General features: G+C 49.1%; 1 protein-coding gene across 1 annotated transcript; it reads right to left on the reverse strand.

Annotated features, from left to right (window-relative positions):
* Positions 1 to 17,499: 17,499 nt before the first annotated feature.
* On the reverse strand, positions 17,500 to 20,220 carry LOC115482555 (polyubiquitin-C). Its single transcript, XM_030222432.1, has 2 exons — positions 20,116 to 20,220; positions 17,500 to 19,461 (listed from the first exon to the last, which is right to left on the reverse strand). Exon 2 carries the CDS (start codon positions 19,453 to 19,455, stop codon positions 17,626 to 17,628), a length of 1,830 nt encoding a protein of 609 aa, XP_030078292.1. The 5' UTR covers positions 19,456 to 19,461; positions 20,116 to 20,220; the 3' UTR covers positions 17,500 to 17,625.
* Between the last annotated feature and the right edge of the window lie 1,018 nt (positions 20,221 to 21,238).

The raw sequence follows: 21,238 nt of genomic DNA on the forward strand, positions 1-21,238 counted from the left end.
GAGAATCTAATCTCGCCAGTCTACCAGGAAACCAGCTGATGCAACTGGTTCCTCCAATGCCAGTATGCTGGGGGGTCTTTAACCGTCCAGTACTGTAGAATACATTTCCTAGCCAGTAAGCACATCTTACGAAGTAACAGTACTTCAAAACGATTCTGCCCTCGAAAGGATTCCGGAAGATCTAAGATTAATTGTTCAACTGTTCCCCGGGCCTTAATACCCAATCTCCTTTCCCAAAAGCCTCGAACCTGAGTCCAAAATCTTTTCACTAGAGGGCAGCTCCAAAACATATGTAATAACGTACCTGGACTCGTTCCACATTTAAGACAATTTGGGCTACGACCCCCTCCCATGTGTGCTAATTGTGTCGCTGCCACATACCCTCTGTGGATACATCGATATGCACATTCTCTCAAACGAGCATCTGTTACCAGCAGGGGTATGCGCGCCACTACTCTCGGTACATCCCATGCCACCAATTCAAAGCCCAATTCTCTTTCCCACGCGCGTCTCAGTGGCCCATAATCTCTAGGGGGTTGCCATCTAGTTAATGCCTTACAAAGCAAGGAGACAGTAATTTCGCCCTCGCCCATTGAGTGAAAAAAATCTCGTAACTTACCCCCCACTTGTCCGGTCAAGGAGGCTTCCGGCAATGACGCCACATAATGTTGCATTTGCCTTATAGCAAATCTGTTACCCCAGGAATCCCCCACCTTACTCAACAAGTCTCCAGCTGAAAGGGGCCGCCCATCTCCATCCAGCAGATCAGCCAAGCATATAATTCCTCGACTCACCCAGTCAACAAAATGCCGGCTCGACATCCCAGGTAAAAACTCACAATTCCCACATATTGTAAGCTGGTCTGACACTGTTGGATCTCCCCCAAGCTGGCGCACAAGCTTTCTCCACACCTCCCTTAGCGGTCGCACCAACACGCTTTTACGCAATCCCTCTGGTAAGTTACCTATTTTGTGATGTAGCAATGAGAAAAGCCGATAAGGTTCCAAGTATGCCGTCTCCAACGCTATAGGGGTGTAGCGTTGTGTTCCTAAAAACCAGTCTCCCAAATGGCGTAACTGGCATGCCTGATTATATAGCGCTAGATCCGGCATTCCCACCCCGCCTTGTCTCCAGTTACCGACCAAGCAGGAAAACCGAATTCGTGGTTTCCTACCCTTCCAACAAAACCTAGATGCCAATGTATAAAATTTCTGCAGATCCTTCCGACATAACCAGATTGGTACTGTCTGCAAAACATAAAGCCACTTAGGGAACAGTACCATCTTTATCAGATTAATTCTACCCAACAACGATAACGGTAAATCCATCCAGCCTTGTAGCACGTTCCGGGTCTCCTTCAACAGCCAAGTAATATTGAGATCATATAAGCGAGAAGTGTCCATAGGCAGCAAGATTCCTAAGTACTTAAAAGAGTTTTGCACCTGTCGCAGAGGAAACTCACCTCTCCAATCTCTCCATACCTCCTCTGATGAGGCCAAGGCTTCCGACTTCTCACGATTCAACCGGAAAACCCGCATAATCTCCATATTCTGAAAAGATCTCCAGCAATGCATCCAATGAGTCCTGCGGATTCGTCAAATGAACCAAAATATCATCGGCAAATGCAGCCACCTTAAACACCTCTCTCCCTATCTTCATGCCAGCTATGTCCGGCTGCTCCATTATGTCTCTCAATAAGGGATCTAACGTTAGCACGAACAATAGAGGTGATAGAGGGCAGCCCTGTCGCGTTCCTCTACCTATGTCAAAGTCTGGTGTTACAAGCCCATTAACCGAGATGCGGGCCCTCGGGTTCGAGTATAATGCTTTTATCCCTGACAAAAATCTACCCGAAAATCCATATTTCCGAAGGACCGCATACAAGAATTCCCAGTGGACCCGATCAAAAGCTTTTTCCGCGTCAAAGCTTATTAATAGAGATTTTTTATTCCCTCTACTGCTAGCTTCTAAGGAGGTCAGGACTTTACGGACGTTTTTAGCAATTGTTCGACCCTTTCCAAACCCTACTTGGGAATCATGTATTAGTTTTGGCAAAATTTTCGCTAATCTATTTGCCATGATCTTAGCCAACAGCTTAACCTCAAAATTTAAGAGCGAAATCGGCCGATATGATGCTGCCGATTCCGGGTCTTTCCCTTTCTTAGGGATTACAATAATACATGCGGTGTTTAAATCGGGGGGCACCTGTTCTTGCTCTACCAAGGCATTAAACATTAAGGTTAAGGGTTCTATTATCTCTTCCCCCATTAGTTTGTAAAATTCCGCTCTGTAACCGTCCACCCCGGGAGCTTTAAACAATTGGCTTTGATTAATGGCCAACGACACCTCCTCTGTCGTAATTGAGTTATTAAGCCTCTGCTCATCTTGCGAGGAGAGACTTGGTAACTTTAACTGCTCCAAATATGAGTCTCCCAACAGACCTTCGTCCAGTGGGCTCTCATACAACCTTCTATAATAGTTATAAAAGATTTCGCTAATTCCTTGATCTGTGGAGATTCGTTTATCTTGCTCGTTTTTCATGGTCAGTATCCTAGTTTTCCCTTGCTTAGCCGCAATTAAACGCGCCATCAATCGCCCCCCTTTGTTGCCATGCTTATAGAGCTGATACTTATAATAATTTTGTTTTTTCACAGCTTTTTGGTGAAGGAGTTCATTTAACGCTGTCTGCAAGGATAGTAAATGTTGTTTACTCTCTATGGAGGGCTGCCGACCATAACGCCTCCTCGCCTTGCACACTAATTGGCTCAATCGCAGTATTTCCTGAAGCCGGGCTTTACGTTTATGGGCCATATAGCTTATAATTTCACCCCGAAACACCGCTTTAGCCGCCTCCCAATAGAGGATTGGGCGATCAGCATGCGGCCCATTATGTAGCTTATAATCGCTCCAACTGCGAAGTATAGAGGCCTTAAAAACTGGGTCTCGATAGAGCTCCACAGGGAATGTCCATCTGCCATGTCCTCCCTGTTCCTTCTTAGGCAACCAGCACATTTCCACCCATGCATGATCTGAGAACACTGTGGCACCTATAACTGCACTTGGCACTGAACCAAAAAGCTGCTCCGAAACCAACAAATAGTCAATTCGCGCTTGCGTGCCATGCGCTCGAGACAGATGTGTGTAATCCCTCCCTTGCGGATCGAGAGTCCGCCAAACATCCACCAGCCCCATCTGTCGACAGAGATTAGGCAGCCCCCGGTTCTCCTGTCCAGGAACCTGTCTCCGGGGCCCAGTACAATCCATCAGAGGGTCCATTACTGTATTGAAATCCCCACCAAGTATTATGGGTAGAGGATGCTGTCGTAGCAATTTCAATGTAATCATCTTATAAAACCTCCTATCGTATTGGTTCGGGGCATATATATTCCCAAACAGCACTGTCTGACGGTTTATAGTAACCTCACAGATCAAAAACCTCCCCCCCGGGTCAGTATATCTATTCTCCAATTTATCTACAATCCCCTTTCTGAACAAGATGGCAACCCCTCCTTTCTTCCCCCTAGCCGCTGCAGAGACGCACTCCCCCACCCACCAAGTGCGCAACTTCGCATGTTCCACGTCTGATAAGTGGGTTTCTTGCAATAGGGCTATATCTACTTTGTGTCATTGTAAATGCTGTAGGATTTTGGAGCGTTTAATGGGGGATGTAATCCCTCCTACATTCCATGTAACAACTTTCAGGGAACCCCACTCCTATTAGATCCCCTTCCCTGCGATCTATACCATTCTTGCTTTGAAGAGGGGCGTCCCAGCCACCACCCCCCTCCCTTTTCCAACTTGTTCCATGAACTTCCCTTCCAAACCTTTATGAGACGTATCCTCCAGGCCTCTGCGTCCCCCCACCCCCTAACCCCCCCTCCCTCCACCCTACAACCCCCCTCCCCCCCAACTAACCCTAACCCCCCTTGTAAATTCCCCCAGCCCCAAAACAGGACCATCACGTATAACGTCCCTTACCCCCCACCCTCTTGTAAACCAATCCCCCCCCCCCCCCAATCATTATAACAGCAACATAAGGTTATTACAGGTTGCATCAAAAACCTCTGCACATTAACAACTTATATACATCAGCATCTCTACCATTGAGTCATTCACATTTCTTCACTGCTTTGCTGAGCTGTAACCATCTCCTCCAGATTCCTTGGAAGTCCGGCAGCTCTACCAAGTATACACTTCCAGCTGACCTCGAACAACTTGAACAGTAGACATCTCCACTGATCCCCACAAAAACAAAAACAAAAAAAAAAACTGATCTGCAATTCTCTCGGGCTGTGTTCGTTTCTGTGCATCTCAGATCTCCCTGCTACCCTGCGGGCTCTCATCAAAAGCAGCCCATAGTGGGTTTTGTCTTCAATGGCTCAGCTGCACTCTCTTATACCATATATAATCAGCTGCCTCGTCTCCATACCAAATCCAACAGTTAACAGGCAAAACTCCGCCACTGAAATAAACAATAGTGATCCAGGTTTTTAAATTAACAATTTGTAATCCATGTTTGTTAGGGCTGCAGAGCCGTCATCACCACATCCACCATATTTTCAGCACCTCGTGTCCCCCTTACGATCAGCGCTCCTCAACGGAACTCAGAAAGGCCTGCGCTTTTTCCACAGAGGTGTAGATTTTTGTCTCCGCCTGATAGGTGACCCGTAGTTTCGCAGGATATTGCAAGGCAAATCGGATTTTCTTTTCAAATAATTTCGTGCAAATCGGGGAGAACTTCCTCCTTTGCATCGCCACTGCCGCAGAGTAATCCTGGAAGCATAAAACTTTCTTGTTTCCATAGCGCAGCTCTTGATCTTTCCTTAGAGCCTGCAATATAGCCTCTTTATGTGCGGAGTTTAGTAGGCGACAGATCACCACTCGTGACCCCGCGCTATCTGAGTGCCTGGGTCCCACCCGGTGCGCCCTTTCCACCCGGAGGGTTCCCAGGTCTGTAGGCAGTTGCAATTGTTCCGTTAGCCAGGTTTCTATGAAGACTCTCAAGTTAGTAGTTTCTAATGCCTCAGGCAGCCCCACGAATCTCAAATTATTTCTACGAGATCTGTTTTCAAGATCTTCCAACTTCTCTTCATAGGCCTCTAATTGGGTTCTAAGTTTCACGTTTTCTTCCTCCATTTTCAGTACTTTATCCTCCAGGGCCCCCTGGCGTTGCTGGAACTCCGCCAGATCTTTGTTAAGTTGCCCCAAGTTTTCCTGGACCAGATCTAATTTATTATCAATAGGTCCCAGACGCCTATCCAGCAGCGGCTCCATGGCGCTCGTCACCTCCGCTACCACCTCCGCCACCCAAGCCGAACTCACCGTGTGCGCGGGCGGACTTGGCGGGGCCGCCATTTTGTCCTCGCCGCCACGCGTCTTGTCTTTGGCGCTACGAACGCTTTTCGCTGCCATAATTTAGCGTTTGATCGGCTTAGATGCTGCACCTTGATTTCCGATTCTGGATCTGTGAAATTGGGGGGTTCGCTACTGATTAATTCACCAGATTTTGAGGGCTTAGCGGGTAAGCTGGCAGGAGCGGGAGATTCAGCAACCGCTCCTGTTCATGACGTCACATGACCTCCTTGTCCACCTGTTTATAAATATGTTTGGTGAATAGAACAGGGATCATGCTTAGAATAAAGTTAATTTTAGGTGCAATCATCATCTTAATAGCATTCAGACCTAACGAATCCTGCTCCCTGCAACGACTGAAGAACTGTGGAACCTTGGCATTGTCCTTCGTGGCCATCAGGTCCATGCAAGGAAGGCCCCAATGCCGCACCACTAGTTGGAATGCCATGGCAGACCGCTCCCACTCGCCAGGATCCAAAACATGATGACTGAGAAAGTCGCTTCTACATTGAGGACCCCGGCAATGTGGGCGGCTGAGAGGTAAGACAGGTGCCACTCCGCTCAGACCGTCAAGAGGCCGGATTCCCTGGCCAGACAGCTGCTGCGGGTCCCCCCCCTGCCTGTTGATATAAGCTACGGTCATCACATTGTCAGAGAAGACTCAGACCGCCGTCCCCTTCAGGAACGGGAAAAATGACTTCAGAGCCCGCACCGCCTGAAGTTCCAGAAAATTGATGGTCCAGTGGGACTCCTGCGGTGACCATGTACCCTGAGCTCAATGGCTCCTGAAATGGGTCCCCCAGCCCGACAGGCTGGCATCCATTGTCACTACCTCCCACTGCAGAATGGGAAAGGACATTCCCTGAGCCAGACTGGGGCAGAGCCACCATCTCATGCTCCGTCTGGCCTCCAACGCCCAAGGCAGTCTGACTTGGTAAGCCTCCTACACCAGAGACCAGCAAGAGAACAGAGACCTCTGAAGCGGACGCATGTGAACTCGCTCTCAAGGGACTACCTCCATGGCCGCTGTCATGGACCCTAGAAGCTGGACATAGTCCCAAACCCATGGCCTGGCAGCCAACAGAAGGGAACGTACCTGCCTCACCAGCTTCACACGCCGCGGGTCGGTCAGAAAGACCCAAGCCCGCTGGGTATCGAATAGATCACCTAAGTATTCCAGGCGCTGAGAGGGGAACAGGCAACTATTCTTGAAATTGATCACCCATCCCAAGGACTGAAGCAGCCTGACAACCGTGGAAGACATTTCCAAGCTGTCCTGGTAGGACGACGCGCGAATTAGCCAGTCGTCCAGGTAAGGGTGCACTCGAACACCCTGCTTCCGGAGGAAGGCTGCCACCACTACTATCACTTTGGAGAAGGTCCGTGGAGCCGTAGCAAGGCCAAATGGGAGCACCCGAAACTGGAAGTTCTGACCCAGTACCGCGAAACAAGGAACTGCTGATGGAGGTCCCAAATTGGAATATGAAGATACGCTTCTTTGAGATCGAGAGAGGTGAGAAACTTGCCCTCCCGCATGGAAGCAATGACAGACCTGAGGGTTTCCATCCAAAATCAACGCACCAAATTCATTTTTGAAAAAGCCAGAGCACCCGAGAGTCATCCCTATCTCCCGAGGGGAGCTCCTCCTTCTCTAAAGGCTCCAGGACCAAAGCGGATGAAGCGGATTCCGCGTCTGACCCCAGAGAAACGGGTGAACACTCCAAAGGGTCGTCCAACAGGATAGGCCGGTCTCTTGGAAGGAGGAGGAGCTGAGTCCGACTCCGCACCCCCAGGGACCCCCGGAGTAGGCAGAGCAGCGCTCCCCTGCTTTAATAAAAATGCCTGGTGCATTAACAAGACAAATTCAGGGGGAAAAGGCATACCCTGATCAGGTAAGCCCCCTGCTGCGACTGCCCCTTTTTCTGCCACTGGCAGAGCACGTTCCCTACCGCAGAGGACAAAATGGCAAAAGTTCCCGCCTCCGCCAGAGAGGAGTCGCCAAGAGATCCCCCCGGGGACCCAGAGCGCTGATCCAGGCCTGTTATCCCCAGAGAAAGCCCACCAGGATCTCCTCCTCCACTCGGGGACACTGGTCTGCACATCAAGCAGTGGCCCAAGGAGCATCTACCCCCACAGGAGCAGCGCTTCACCACCTCAGTGGGGACCAACATGCTGCCACACCAAAAAACACCCGGTCAGAGGCCCGACTCGCAAGAGTGCACTGCAAGCCCACTAACTTGCTCCCTCTTATTTTTTTTTTTTTACTTTTAGCGCTAGTGTTTAATAGAAAAAAAAGGTGCGCCGCAGGACCATTACCACCGCCCACTAACAGATCCCCAACTCACCACCTGGATCCTGAAACAGGGTGTGCACCCCCTGAACTCTCCAACTTCCCCAGTCAGAACAGACACCGCCAGATTGGAGCCGTTCTGATACGGCCAGAAGAAACGTGGCTCTTTTTTTTCTTTTTTTCTTTTTTTGGTTGCTGCACAGACACTGCCACAAGAGAGGCTCAGGAGGGAAATAAAGGGAAGAAAGCCTCCAGGTGGGAGCAAGACAGGGACCCAGCACCACCAGGTATGTCTAAATTTCCTCAAGTGTGACTCAACTGGGAACCAGTCACCAACTGTACCAGGAGAAACCAACTGGAACACAGAGAGAAACAATGTATGTCACATCCACCTGCTGGAGAAGTGAATGATACATACCTGTAGCAGGTGTTCTCCGAGGACAGCAGGCTGATTGTTCTCACGACTGGGTTGACGTCCACGGCAGCCCCCACCAACCGGAACAAAACTTTGTGGGCGGTCCCGCACGCAGGGCACGCCCACCGCGCATGCATGGCTGTCTTCCCGCCCGTGCGTGACCGTTCCCGCTCAGTTGAATGACAAGCAAAAAGATCAAACGCAACTCCAAAGGGGAGGAGGGAGGGTAGGTGAGAACAATCAGCCTGCTGTCCTCGGAGAACACCTGCTACAGGTATGTATCATTCACTTTCTCCGAGGACAAGCAGGCTGCTTGTTCTCACGACTGGGGTATCCCTAGCTCTCAGGCTCACTCAAAACAAGAATCCAGGTCAATTTAACCTCGCAACGGCGAGGGTATAACAGAAATTTGACCTACGAAGAACAACTAACTGAGAGTGCAGCCTGACCAGAATAAATTTGGGTCCTGGAGGGTAGAGTTGGATTCACACCCCAAACAGATTCTGCAGCACCGACTGCCCGAACCGACTGTCGCGTCGGGTATCCTGCTGGAGGCAGTAATGTGATGTGAATGTGTGGACAGATGACCACGTCGCAGCCTTGCAAATCTCTTCAATAGTGGCTGACTTCAAGTGGACCACTGACGCTGCCATGGCTCTGACACTATGAGCCGTGACATGACCCTCAAGAGTCAGCCCAGCCTGGGCGTAAGTGAAGGAAATGCAATCTGCTAGCCAATTGGATATGGTGCGTTTCCTGACAGTGACCCCTTTCCTATTGGGGTCGAAAGAAACAAACAATTGGGCGGACTGTCTGTGGGGCTGTGTCCGCTCCAAGTGGAAGGCCAATGCTCTCTTGCAGTCCAATGTGTGCAACTGACGTTCAGCAGGGCGGGTATGCGGTCTGGGAAAGAATGTTGGCAAGACAATTGACTGGTTAAGATGGAACTCCAACACCACCTTCAGCAGGAACTTTGGGTGAGTGCGGAGCACTACTCTGTTGTGATGAAATTTGGTATATGGAGCATGAGCTACCAGGGCTTGAAGCTCACTGACCCTACGAGCTGAAGTAACTGCCACCAAGAAAATGACCTTCCAGGTCAAGTACTTCAGATGGCAGGTATTCAGTGGCTCAAAAGGTTTCATCAGCTGGGTGAGGACGACGTTGAGATCCCATGACACTGCAGGAGGCTTGATCGGGGGCTTTGACAAAAGCAAGCCTCTCATGAATCGAACGACCAAAGGCTCTCCAGAGATGGCTTTACCTTCCACACGATAATGGTAAGCACTAATCGCACTAAGGTGATTCCTTACTGAGTTGGTCTTGAGGCCAGACTCTGATAAGTGCAGAAGGTATTCAAGCAGGTTCTGTGCAGGGCAAGAACGAGGTTCTAGGGCCTTGCTCTCACACCAAACGACAAACCTCCTCCACTTGAAAAAGTAACTTTTTAGTGGAATCCTTTCTAGAGGCAAGCAAGACACAGGAGACACCCTCCGACAGACCCAACGCAGTGAAGTCTACGCCCTCAACATCCAGGCCGTGAGAGCCAGAGACTGGAGGTTGGGGTGCAGCAACGCTCCGTCGTTCTGTGAAATGAGAGTCGGAAAACACTCCAATCTCCACGGTTCTTCGGAGGACAACTCCAGAAGAAGAGGGAACCAGATCTGACGGGGCCAAAAGGGCGCGATCAGAATCATGGTGCCGCGGTCTTGCTTGAGCTTCAGTAAGGTCTTCCCCACCAAAGGTATGGGAGGATAAGCATACAGGAGGCCGGTCCCCCAATGAAGGAGAAAGGCATCCGACGCTAGCCTGCCGTGTGTCTGAAGTCTGGAACAGAACAGAGGCAGCTTGTGGTTGGTCCGAGAGGCGAAAAGGTCCACCGAGGGGGTGCCCCACACTCGGAAGATCTTGCGTACCACCCGACCACTCGTGCTGTTGCATGACTCTGCTCAACCTGTCGGCCAGACTGTTGTTTACGCCTGCCAGGTATGTGGCTTGGAGGAGCATGCCGAACTGGCAAGCCCAACGCCACATCCCGACGGCTTCCTGACACAGGGGGCAAGATCCAGTGCCCCCCTGCTTGTTGATGTAATACATTGCAACCTGATTGTCTGTCCGAATTTGAATAATTTGACAGGACAGCCGATCTCTGAAAGCCTTCAGTGCGTTCCAGATCGCTCGGAGCTCCAGGAGGTTGATCTGCAGATCCTTTTCCTGGAGGAACCACAGACCCTGGGTGTGAAGCCCATCGACATGAGCTCCCCACCCCAGGCGAGATGCATCCGTCGTCAGCACCTTCGTGGGCTGTAGAATTTGGAATGGACGTCCCAGGGTCAAATTGGTCCGAATGGTCTACCAGTGCAGTGAAGTGCGACAACTGGTGGAGAGGCGGATGACATCTTCTAGACTCCCGGTGGCTTGAAACCACTGGGAAGCTAGGGTCCATTGAGCAGATCTCATGTGAAGACGAGCCATGGGAGTCACATGAACTGTAGAGGCCATATGACCCAGAAGTCTCAACATCTGCCGAGCTGTGATCTGCTGAGACGCTCCGGTCTGGGAAGCCAGGGACAGGAGGTTGTTGGCCCTCGCTTCGGGAAGGAAGGCCTGAGCCGTCTGGGTATTCAGCAGAGCTCCTATGAATTCCAGAGACTGGGCTGGCTGGAGATGGGACTTTGGGTAATTTATCACAAACCCCAGCAGCTCCAGGAGTTGAATAGTGCACTGCATGGACCGGAGAGCTCCTGCCAATCGTAGAGATATGGGAACACGTGCACTCCCAGCTTGCGTAGATACGCCGCTACAACCACGAGGCACTTTGTAAACACCCGTGGGGCAGAGGCGAGCCCAAAGGGCAGCACACAGTACTGAAAGTGCCGTGTGCCCAGGCGGAATCTGAGATACTGTCTGTGAGCTGGCAGTATCGGGATGTGAGTGTATGCGTCCTTTAAATCCAGGGAACATAGCCAATCGTTTTTCTGAATCATTGGCAGAAGGGTGCCCAAGGAAAGCATCCTGAACTTTTCTTTGACCAGGAATTTGTTCAGGCCTCTCAGGTCTAGGATGGGACGCATCCCCCGTTTTCTTTTCCACAAGGAAGTACCTGGAATAGAATCCCTGCCCTTCCTGCCCGGGTGGTACGGGCTCGACCGCATTGGCGCTGAGAAGAGCGGAGAGTTCCTCTGCAAGTACCTGCTTGTGATGGGAGCTGAAGGATTGAGCTCCCGGAGGACAATTTGGTGGCAGGGAGGCCAAATTCAGGGCGTATCCGCACCGCACTATTTGGAGAACCCACTGGTCGGAGGTTATGAGAGGCCACCTTTGGTGAAAAAATTTTAACCTCCCTCCAACCGGCAGATCGTCCGGTACGGACACTTTGAGGGTGGCTATGTTCTCATGGATCCAGTCAAAAGCCCGTCCCCGGCTTTTGCTGTGGAGGCGCAGGGGGCTGCTTAGGCGCACGCTGTTGACGAGAACGAGCGCGCTGGGACTGTCCCTGTGCCTGACGAGGCCTTCGGGCCGGCTGGGTGTACCTACGCTTGGTAAAGGCATAGGGCGCAGCCTGCCGGGCCCGGGAAAAACGTCCACCTGCTGAGGTGGATGCTGAAGGCGCCCGGTGAGAGAGCTTGTCGAGGGCAGTTTCCCGCTGATGCAGTTGGTCCACCAGCTGCTCGACCTTCTCGCCAAAAATATTATCCCCCCCGGCAAGGGACGTCGGCCAGTCTCTGCTGGGTGCGGTTGTCCAGGTCAGAGGCACGCAGCCATGAAAGCCTGCGTATCACTATACCTTGGGCCGCAGCACGAGATGCCACGTCACAGGTGTCATAAATACCCCTGGACAGGAACTTTCTGCACGCCTTCAGCTGCCTGACCACCTCCTGAAAAGGCCTTCCTCCCAAATGAGTCCAGAGTGCGAGACTCCCGCCCCGGGGGCGCCGAGGCGGTATCCCTCGAACTCCGTGTCCTCTTGAGAGCAGAATCCACGACCGCCGAGTCATGAGGCAATTGGGGCCGCATTAACTCTGGGTCCGAGTGGATTCTGTATTGGGACTCTGCTTTCTTGGGGATGGTGGGATTAGATAGTGGTCTCAACCAGTTCTGAAGCAGTGTCTCTTTGAGGACATTGTGCAACGGTACCGTGGAGGACTCTAGGTGGTGATGGATAGTCGAGGACCTCGAGCATCTCAGTCCTCGGCTCATCCACAGAGACCACGGGAAAGAGAATGCAAATAGACATATCCCTGACAAAGGAGGCAAAGGAGAGGCTCTCAGGTGGCGAGAGCTTCCACTCTGATGAAGGAGTGGGGTCGGAGGGAAGGCCCACAGACTCCTCTGAGGAGAAATATCTGGGGTCCTCTTCCTCCCCCCACGAGGCCTCTTTCTCGGTGTCGGACATAAGCTCGTGCAGCTGAGTCCTCAACCGGGCCCGGCTCGACGTCGAGGCACCGAGACCTCAGTGGTGTCGTCGAGCGGTGGACTCCCGCGCTGGCGGGGATGAAGCTCTCTCCATCGACGTCGACGGGGACTCCACCTGCGTGGCGGTCGAGACCGGCGCCGCAAGCGGCGTCGGTGTCAAAGGCCTCGGCACCGGGCTAGAGCTCACCGGCGCCACAGTCAACGGCGCCGAGGACGCAAGCACCCCCGGCGCCGGCACAGTCTGGCGCATCAGCCCTTCCAGGATCCCCGGAAGGATGGCTCGGAGGCACCCGTCAAGGCCCGCTGTCGGGAAAGGCGAGGGGGCCGGTAGAGGCGTCGGTGCCGGAAGCTGTTCGGCTCCAGGAGACTGCACCGAAGTGCTAGGACCCTGACGCGGCGGTACCTCTACTACAGAGGGGGACCTCTCCTCTCGACGCTGCCGCTTCCTCGGCGTCGACTCATCTCCGGCGCCGGGAGCCAGATGCATCGAGGGCGACCGATGACGGTGTTTCTTCGTCTTCTTGCGGTGCCCGTCATCGGCGCTTGGTGGAATTGAGGAGGTCGATCCCCTCGGCCTCAAGGAACCGGGTCTGACAGGGTTCGGTCCTGAGGGCCCTGGGTAGAGGGAGTGACCGGGGCCGATTGCCCACGCGGCCTCTCACCCCTGCCTTCACCGGAGGACCGGCGGGCCGACGGGACCTGTGCTCCTGGGGTCGATGCGATCGGTGCCAATTTCGTGGACATCGATACCGGTACTGAAGAACCGGCCGTCGATACCGATGCCGTCGAAGTCGACGTCGAGGGGCCGGTGCAAGTTCCAAAAAGACGATCCCGAAGAACTTGCCTCCGAGCTACTTGTGTCCGTTTCCGGAGACCGAGACACAAAGTGCACGTCTCGGTATCGTGCTCCGGCCGGAGGCACTGGAGGCACCAAGCGTGAGTGTCGGTCTGCGAGATATGCCGGCCGCACCGACCACACTTTTTAAATCCACTCGGGACCTTCGAGGACATCGACGGAAAAATCGTGTCGACGAAATCAAAGTCGTCGATGGTGGCGGTAAAATTCACACCTCGAAAATAAATCGACCGCGCAGCCACAAGGCCGCAACGCGACGCCCCCGCTAAGAGACGAGGGAAAAACAAAGTTCAGCGGTTTTTTGTTTGTTTTTTTTTTTTTTTTAAACTAAATAGAAAAACGGAGAACAATGAAACGAAAAAGAGAAAAGGAGAAAAATTCGCGGTTAAAGCGCGATCCGGTTTCCGGGGCTGACAGAGAGAGAGACGAACACGGCTCTCTCCAGCACAGAAAAGACTGAGCAGGAACGGTCACGCACGGGCGGGAAGATGGCCGCGCATGCACGGTGGGCGTGCCCTGCGTGCAGGACCGCCCGCGAAGTTTTGTTCCGGTTGGTGGGGGCTGCCGTGGACATCAACCCAGTCGTGAGAACAAGCAGCCTGCTTGTCCTCGGAGAATAGAAGATACTGAGGAACTGGGCGGCTAGCACGTTGCTAAATAGTAGTGCTCAGTTCTGGATTTTCTACCTCCACCTGCTTGTTGATGGATGCAACTACCACTTGTCCTGGAATAGTGGGATAGAACGTAATGGAAATTCATATTGGCAAAGGAAGGGGGCAGTCACAATTTCCTATGTTAGTCATTTGTATAAATAGGTAAACTGGATAGGCCACACCTGCCACCATTTTCTATTTAAATTGTTCATGTTTACACAGTCCACTGGATGTTTATAGACTTTTACCATCTCTCCTATCAGCTGTCTTCTTCAAGCTGGGTTTAACATAGTTTGACTTTGGGATAGTAATGCAGAAAGGGTCTCAGATGGCCTTGCCAGAGCCAGGAGTGGAGGTAGGTCAGGAGATCAGATGAGTGATGGGCCCACTGACCACCAAGTACTTGTTTACTGTTGGGGAGTGGGGCGGGGTCACATCAGGTCAAGGAGTGGGATGAACCTGCAGAAAGATAGCGGAATACCTGCAGGTTTCCCCCCCCCCCCCCCCCCCCCTTTAATGTCATCATTCCTGTTAGTGCCTGAATCAATCACCAATCAGCCACAGATAAGAAAGGTGACAGAGGGCAGTGTTTCCCAAACCTGGTCCTGGAGGCAACCCAGCCAGTTTTGTTTTCAGATCTCCACAGTAAATATTCACGCACAAGATTTGCATGCACTGCCTCCACTGCATGCAACCCTCTCATGAGTATTCATTGTGGATATCCTGCAAACCTGACTAGCTGGGGTGCCTCTAAGACCAGGTTTGGGAACCACTGAGCTACGGTAGTAGTGCATGCCTTATAATGGTAATTATGCACTAAAATGCGAGCTCTCCCACTAAGTTTCCACAGACATCACACACTTTGAAACCATTTAGCATTGATTTAGACAGGATCCATTTGACAGCTACCTTTACTATGTAGCAGTAACAAAAAAAAAAAAAGGTCACACTACAGCTGCCAGTATTTGAAATATACTACATATGGCATCATAGCTGCAGTGATTACCAATCTTGAAACTTGCTATTGAAGTTATTTTCAATAACTATACTAATTTTTTACTTTATAACACGTTTCTTTAAAGATAATGGTTTCTCCAGAATAAAGCTTATAATTAATTCCTGTGCTTTGCCATGTTTAACATATGGTTTTATCAGAAACCATTAATGTGCACACACATCTAAAAAAAAAAATAAAAAAAGAAAGTTAAATTGGGTAGCTTTTACTACTCAGCATGGATTTTACTGGAATAATTTTTTTCTCTGTTTACTGACTTGTAAGCACCCTTGACTAGAAGTGTGGGCTATAAATACAATACAAATATTGTTTAATGCAGTAGTACCCAAATCTGGTCCTGGAGGCACCCAAGCCACTCAGGTTTTCAGGATCATGAGAGTGTGATAGTCTTTTTTTTTTTTTTTTTTTTTTTTTTTTTTAATTACTTGTTGCCACTGACTAAATTAGACCTGGATCTTCAGTGCTAGGCTGTGTCTAGGCACATATCTGCCCATGACTAAATAGACAGGCACTAGCCACCAGCACTTATGCAGATTCCAGTTGACTGGTCAGGACCACTCAATTTGTCTACTCCCCTGCAGTCAGCCCTTCGGGGCCCCCTACTTATATAGAAGGCTGACCCCTAGCAAGAGTACCACGAGACTATTAGAGATCATGGTGGCAATTTTGCATCTGCAGCCACCATGGACAGAAGCAACTGGGGTTCATGCCTGCCTGGCCTACTACCCTAGACAACCAGAGACCTTTATGTAGGCCCAGAGAAGACAACAGGAGCATGAGGTGGTGCTTCTCTTGGGAGCTGAGAGGCTAGGTGCTTTTTTTGTGGGGGGTGGGGGGGGGGGGAAGAAGATATACCAGCTGTTACATGGAAGTCAGCTTTTCATGTAAATTTTTGGTCACTTAGCAATATGGACACTGGCACCAGCATCTACCCCACTCCACTGCCAACTATTAACGTGGCCAGTTAACTAGCCAGTGCCACTGAATATCTGCTCTATGTAACACTGTGCACAACTTACCTGGACAGGAGTCCATCCTGCCCATTTAAACTGTTTTTAAAGGGAGCCCTCAATTCTTAGCACCCGATAATTTAGGGAAGCAAATCTTTGCAATTATAATTTTGCAAGGACTGTAGACTTAGATCACCTCAACCCCACCCCAAAAAAGAGTCAGCAATGAACACTTTTATACCTAGATGTTCTGCAGTGGTATCTAGATACACTGAATATCCAGATGGAAAACAGCTGCCAGATACAGCAAAGGTACACATAGCCATTTGGACAGTTACTTTGCTGTCTTAACCTACTACCTGGATACCAGTGCTGCATTATCAGTTATTCTTTACAGATCAACTGGTTAACTGCCAGTTCTGCCCTGGACCACCCCTGAAATGATCTGGATGGTGCCAAACAGTAAATATTCAGCAGCATCTACATAATGCCAATTAAAAAAATCAAGAGGCTAACCCAGGTGACCACCTACCTAGGTAGCTACAATCAGTATCAGGCCCTAAATGTTATTACCTATGGTGAGACACCTACCCAGTGTCAGCATTAACACATACTCTGCTCTTCTCTCTTCTAGAAAGTTTCTTCTCCTAACACACTGGTTTCATGCTTGCACATGCTCCCAAGTGTAGTGATCAAAAGGTTCCACTGATCCTAAGGCAAGATGCAGTCACTAAAACTCTGCGAGAAATCACATGGCCCTAACAGCCTGTTACTTCAGGTAGCATTTAGAGACAGCTATGTCCAACTAATGAGTCTTGGAACAGACTAGAAAGGACAAGGAAAAAAAACATGAAGGGGGTTGGGTAATGTGGAAACTGGGCTTTGTCAAGTGAAAAGCCATAAGGGGTTAGCAAGGTGTCAGTGAACTACACCAGGTTATCAAATAGTTATTAATGCAGTAAGTCAAGCCACTCTAACACTAGTTTCAACTCAAAGTTCATTTACTCAAGATTTTACAAATGGATAACTATGGTCAGAGTAAGCTTTCTAAGCAAGTCAAGGAGAGGGAATGACCAATACAATGAAACAAGCAGCAGTCTTAATATTCACCGAGAATTGCAGTCCTAGCATAGAACCACCATTCACTTAAGCATGGACTCTACACAGTCCATTTTTGGCATGCATGTTCATCAGGAGTACAGGCAAATCAATAGAGCAGTAATCAGTGAATCTAGATTCACTAGAGCATTTCAGGATCTAAATACACCAATATCCAAAAATAAATAAGTATAACCTTATACATGTTTAGTGACAATGTATTTAGATCCGTGTAGAGCCCCATTCTTCAGTGAATGGTTGTTTTATGCTTTGATTATAAATATTTGCTGTGAATTGCATGAAGACCATCACTGCATCTGTCTCACCTTAGTCATTCCTGCTCCTTGACTGACTTTTGTGGGATCAGAACTCAAATATGACCATTAGATAAGTACTTTTCCCTCCATACCTTACCCACATCACCTGGACACAAATGAAATAAACAAGTAAGAAGTGAGCATGAAGAAAACTTTATTAGCTTTCACAATTCACAATGAGCAAACTTAGTTCAAGAACAAGATATTTAAAGTGCAAAAACAAAACTGCTGTAGGCAATATATTAAAGTCCATACTTTAAATGTTAACAGCCACCCCTGAGCCTCAGCACAAGGTGAAGAGTGGATTCCTTCTGAATGTTGTAGTCGGAAAGGGTACGACCATCTTCCAGCTGCTTGCCAGCAAAGATCAACCTCTGCTGGTCAGGAGGAATGCCTTCCTTATCTTGGATTTTAGCCTTGACATTCTCAATGGTGTCACTGGGTTCTACTTCTAGTGTGATGGTCTTGCCTGTCAATGTTTTCACAAAGATCTGCATACCTCCCCTGAGCCTCAGCACAAGGTGAAGGGTGGATTCCTTCTGAATGTTGTAGTCAGAAAGGGTACGACCATCTTCCAGCTGCTTGCCAGCAAAGATCAACCTCTGCTGGTCAGGAGGAATGCCTTCCTTATCTTGGATTTTAGCCTTGACGTTCTCAATGGTGTCACTGGGTTCTACTTCTAGTGTGATGGTCTTGCCTGTCAAGGTTTTCACAAAGATCTGCATACCTCCCCTGAGCCTCAGCACAAGGTGAAGAGTGGATTCCTTCTGAATGTTGTAGTCAGAAAGGGTACGACCATCTTCCAGCTGCTTACCAGCGAAGATCAACCTCTGCTGGTCAGGAGGAATGCCTTCCTTATCTTGGATTTTAGCCTTGACGTTCTCAATAGTGTCACTGGGTTCTACTTCTAGTGTGATGGTCTTGCCTGTCAAGGTTTTCACAAAGATCTGCATACCTCCCCTGAGCCTCAGCACAAGGTGAAGAGTGGATTCCTTCTGAATGTTGTAGTCCGAAAGGGTACGACCATCTTCCAGCTGCTTACCAGCGAAGATCAACCTCTGCTGGTCAGGAGGAATGCCTTCCTTATCTTGGATTTTAGCCTTGACGTTCTCAATGGTGTCACTGGGTTCTACTTCTAGTGTGATGGTCTTGCCTGTCAAGGTTTTCACAAAGATCTGCATACCTCCCCTGAGCCTCAGTACAAGGTGAAGAGTGGATTCCTTCTGAATGTTGTAGTCAGAAAGGGTACGACCATCTTCCAGCTGCTTGCCAGCAAAGATCAACCTCTGCTGATCAGGAGGAATGCCTTCTTTATCTTGGATTTTAGCCTTGACGTTCTCAATGGTGTCACTGGGTTCTACTTCTAGTGTGATGGTCTTGCCTGTCAAGGTTTTCACAAAGATCTGCATACCTCCCCTGAGCCTCAGCACAAGGTGAAGAGTGGATTCCTTCTGAATGTTGTAGTCCGAAAGGGTACGACCATCTTCCAGCTGCTTACCAGCGAAGATCAACCTCTGCTGGTCAGGAGGAATGCCTTCCTTATCTTGGATTTTAGCCTTGACGTTCTCAATAGTGTCACTGGGTTCTACTTCTAGTGTGATGGTCTTGCCTGTCAAGGTTTTCACAAAGATCTGCATACCTCCCCTGAGCCTCAGTACAAGGTGAAGAGTGGATTCCTTCTGAATGTTGTAGTCAGAAAGGGTACGACCATCTTCCAGCTGCTTACCAGCGAAGATCAACCTCTGCTGGTCAGGAGGAATGCCTTCCTTATCTTGGATTTTAGCCTTGACGTTCTCAATGGTGTCACTGGGTTCTACTTCTAGTGTGATGGTCTTGCCTGTCAAGGTTTTCACAAAGATCTGCATACCTCCCCTGAGCCTCAGCACAAGGTGAAGAGTGGATTCCTTCTGAATGTTATAGTCAGAAAGGGTACGACCATCTTCCAGCTGCTTACCAGCGAAGATCAACCTCTGCTGGTCAGGAGGAATGCCTTCCTTATCTTGGATTTTAGCCTTGACATTCTCAATGGTGTCACTGGGTTCTACTTCTAGTGTGATGGTCTTGCCCGTCAAGGTTTTCACAAAGATCTGCATTGCTGCCTTAAACAAAAAAAATTTAAGTTGTTGTAACTGTCTGCTCTGAAGTAGAATAACATAAAACTGTGTGGTCTGTGTTTATGAAGTCATTTCACCATCAACAAAATGCTACTACCTCACCCCTCCACTGAAGTTTTCACAGTACACAGCCAATACTGGTTACTGAGTATAACACATTTTTTTTTAAATCATAAACTAGCACCACATAAGTTTTAAAGTAAACCACCATTACATACAGGGCACTATACTGTTTTTTTTTTTAAGCCATAAACTCTTACTATATACATGCTTAATGAGGTTAAATGTTAGTTATAAAAAAATAAATATTCTAGTATTAAAAAAAAAAAAACACGACATGCTATACAGGCTGAACCAGTACATAGAACTAGAAAGCGCAGTTAACGCTTCCGGTTTAAATACGCAGCCCCAAGCTATACAAACAGCACAGTCATTTCTTTTGACGCCGGATACTACAGATTCTACTCTCTTCTACCCCAGTATTAACGTCCCTCTCTTTACCGAACGTCTACTATCAACCCTAAATTCGAAACCAAAATAATCCATCCAACGTGAACCCCCCACCACCCCCAAGCTACACTTAATCAAGTAAACAATATAATTCACAGATTTATACATAATTCAAAGATTTATACTTACCGGTCTTAATGCGAACACGAGTCCCGCAAGAATAAGTTTTCAATACTACAAGAACGACGTTTAATTTTCGTTCTTCTTGAAATATAAGAAAAAAGCGCCAGCGTTCCCATACTTATAGTATTTCTCCAAGGACTTATCACAGCTACGTAACAGTGAGATTCTTACGCCATCGGAAACGAGTACCTGCTGGAAAGACTTACATTGCGGCCTTTTTAACACACCAGTCCCTACATCGCAATACGCTCTTGGGTCTCAGCGCTCAGATATTATTTTAATCATTAATCTTGTCCGCTAAGGAAGGAAGAGCTCGCATCAGGGCGTGGGGCGGATGGATATATGGGGCAGAGGGAAATGACTATGATGGTAACCTCTGGAACTTTCGGCTCTGTTAGTCGACGTTGCGGAGGGGGGAACGGTACAGGGAGGTATGACGTCATGGTGGAATCTGATTGGTAGAGACTGACACAGCCCTTGTTACTAGGGCTTTGCTAGTTTGCTGGTCTATAAAAGAAAGTTCTACAATATTCTGTGTCTTTACTTGGCATGGGCTCGTAGACAGCAGAAATATTAATTTATTATATTAAGAATTGGGATTCTTATGCGTTTATAGATTAGGTGCTTTGGGAAGGTAATAAAAATAGGTGTAGGTTGGTGGTTTTATTGAGAAATTTTAAATATTAGGTACGTTTTTAGGTGGTTTCTCTCCTTTATGTGCCCTCATAGTCTCCAGCACGCTCTCTAGTCTCTTCATCGTAGCAGCCACACAACAAGTGTTTGGATCATCCCAGCAGTCACACACATACCCAAACCCTTCTCTTAACCCTACCCCCCCCCCCCCCCCCCCAAAAAAAAAAAAAAAACCATACCTTAAGCTTAATGCAAACATACTGGTGGGAGCAAGAAGTACCACATAGGTTAGGAAAGAAGAACTAGACATGGCTGTTACACATGCTTAGTCTGTAGACTGTAGCTGCTGCTTTTACCATCACCCGCCTGCTTCTTTCTTCTTACATAATAGCCATACGGGTTCTGGTTAATGGTCTATATAGCCCAGTATCCTGCTTCCAGCAGTGGCCAATCCAGGACACAAGTACCTGTCAGAAACCCAAATAGTAGCAATGTT

Source organism: Microcaecilia unicolor, chromosome 13, assembly GCF_901765095.1.
Source record: "Microcaecilia unicolor chromosome 13, aMicUni1.1, whole genome shotgun sequence".
Lineage (NCBI taxonomy): Eukaryota > Metazoa > Chordata > Amphibia > Gymnophiona > Siphonopidae > Microcaecilia > Microcaecilia unicolor.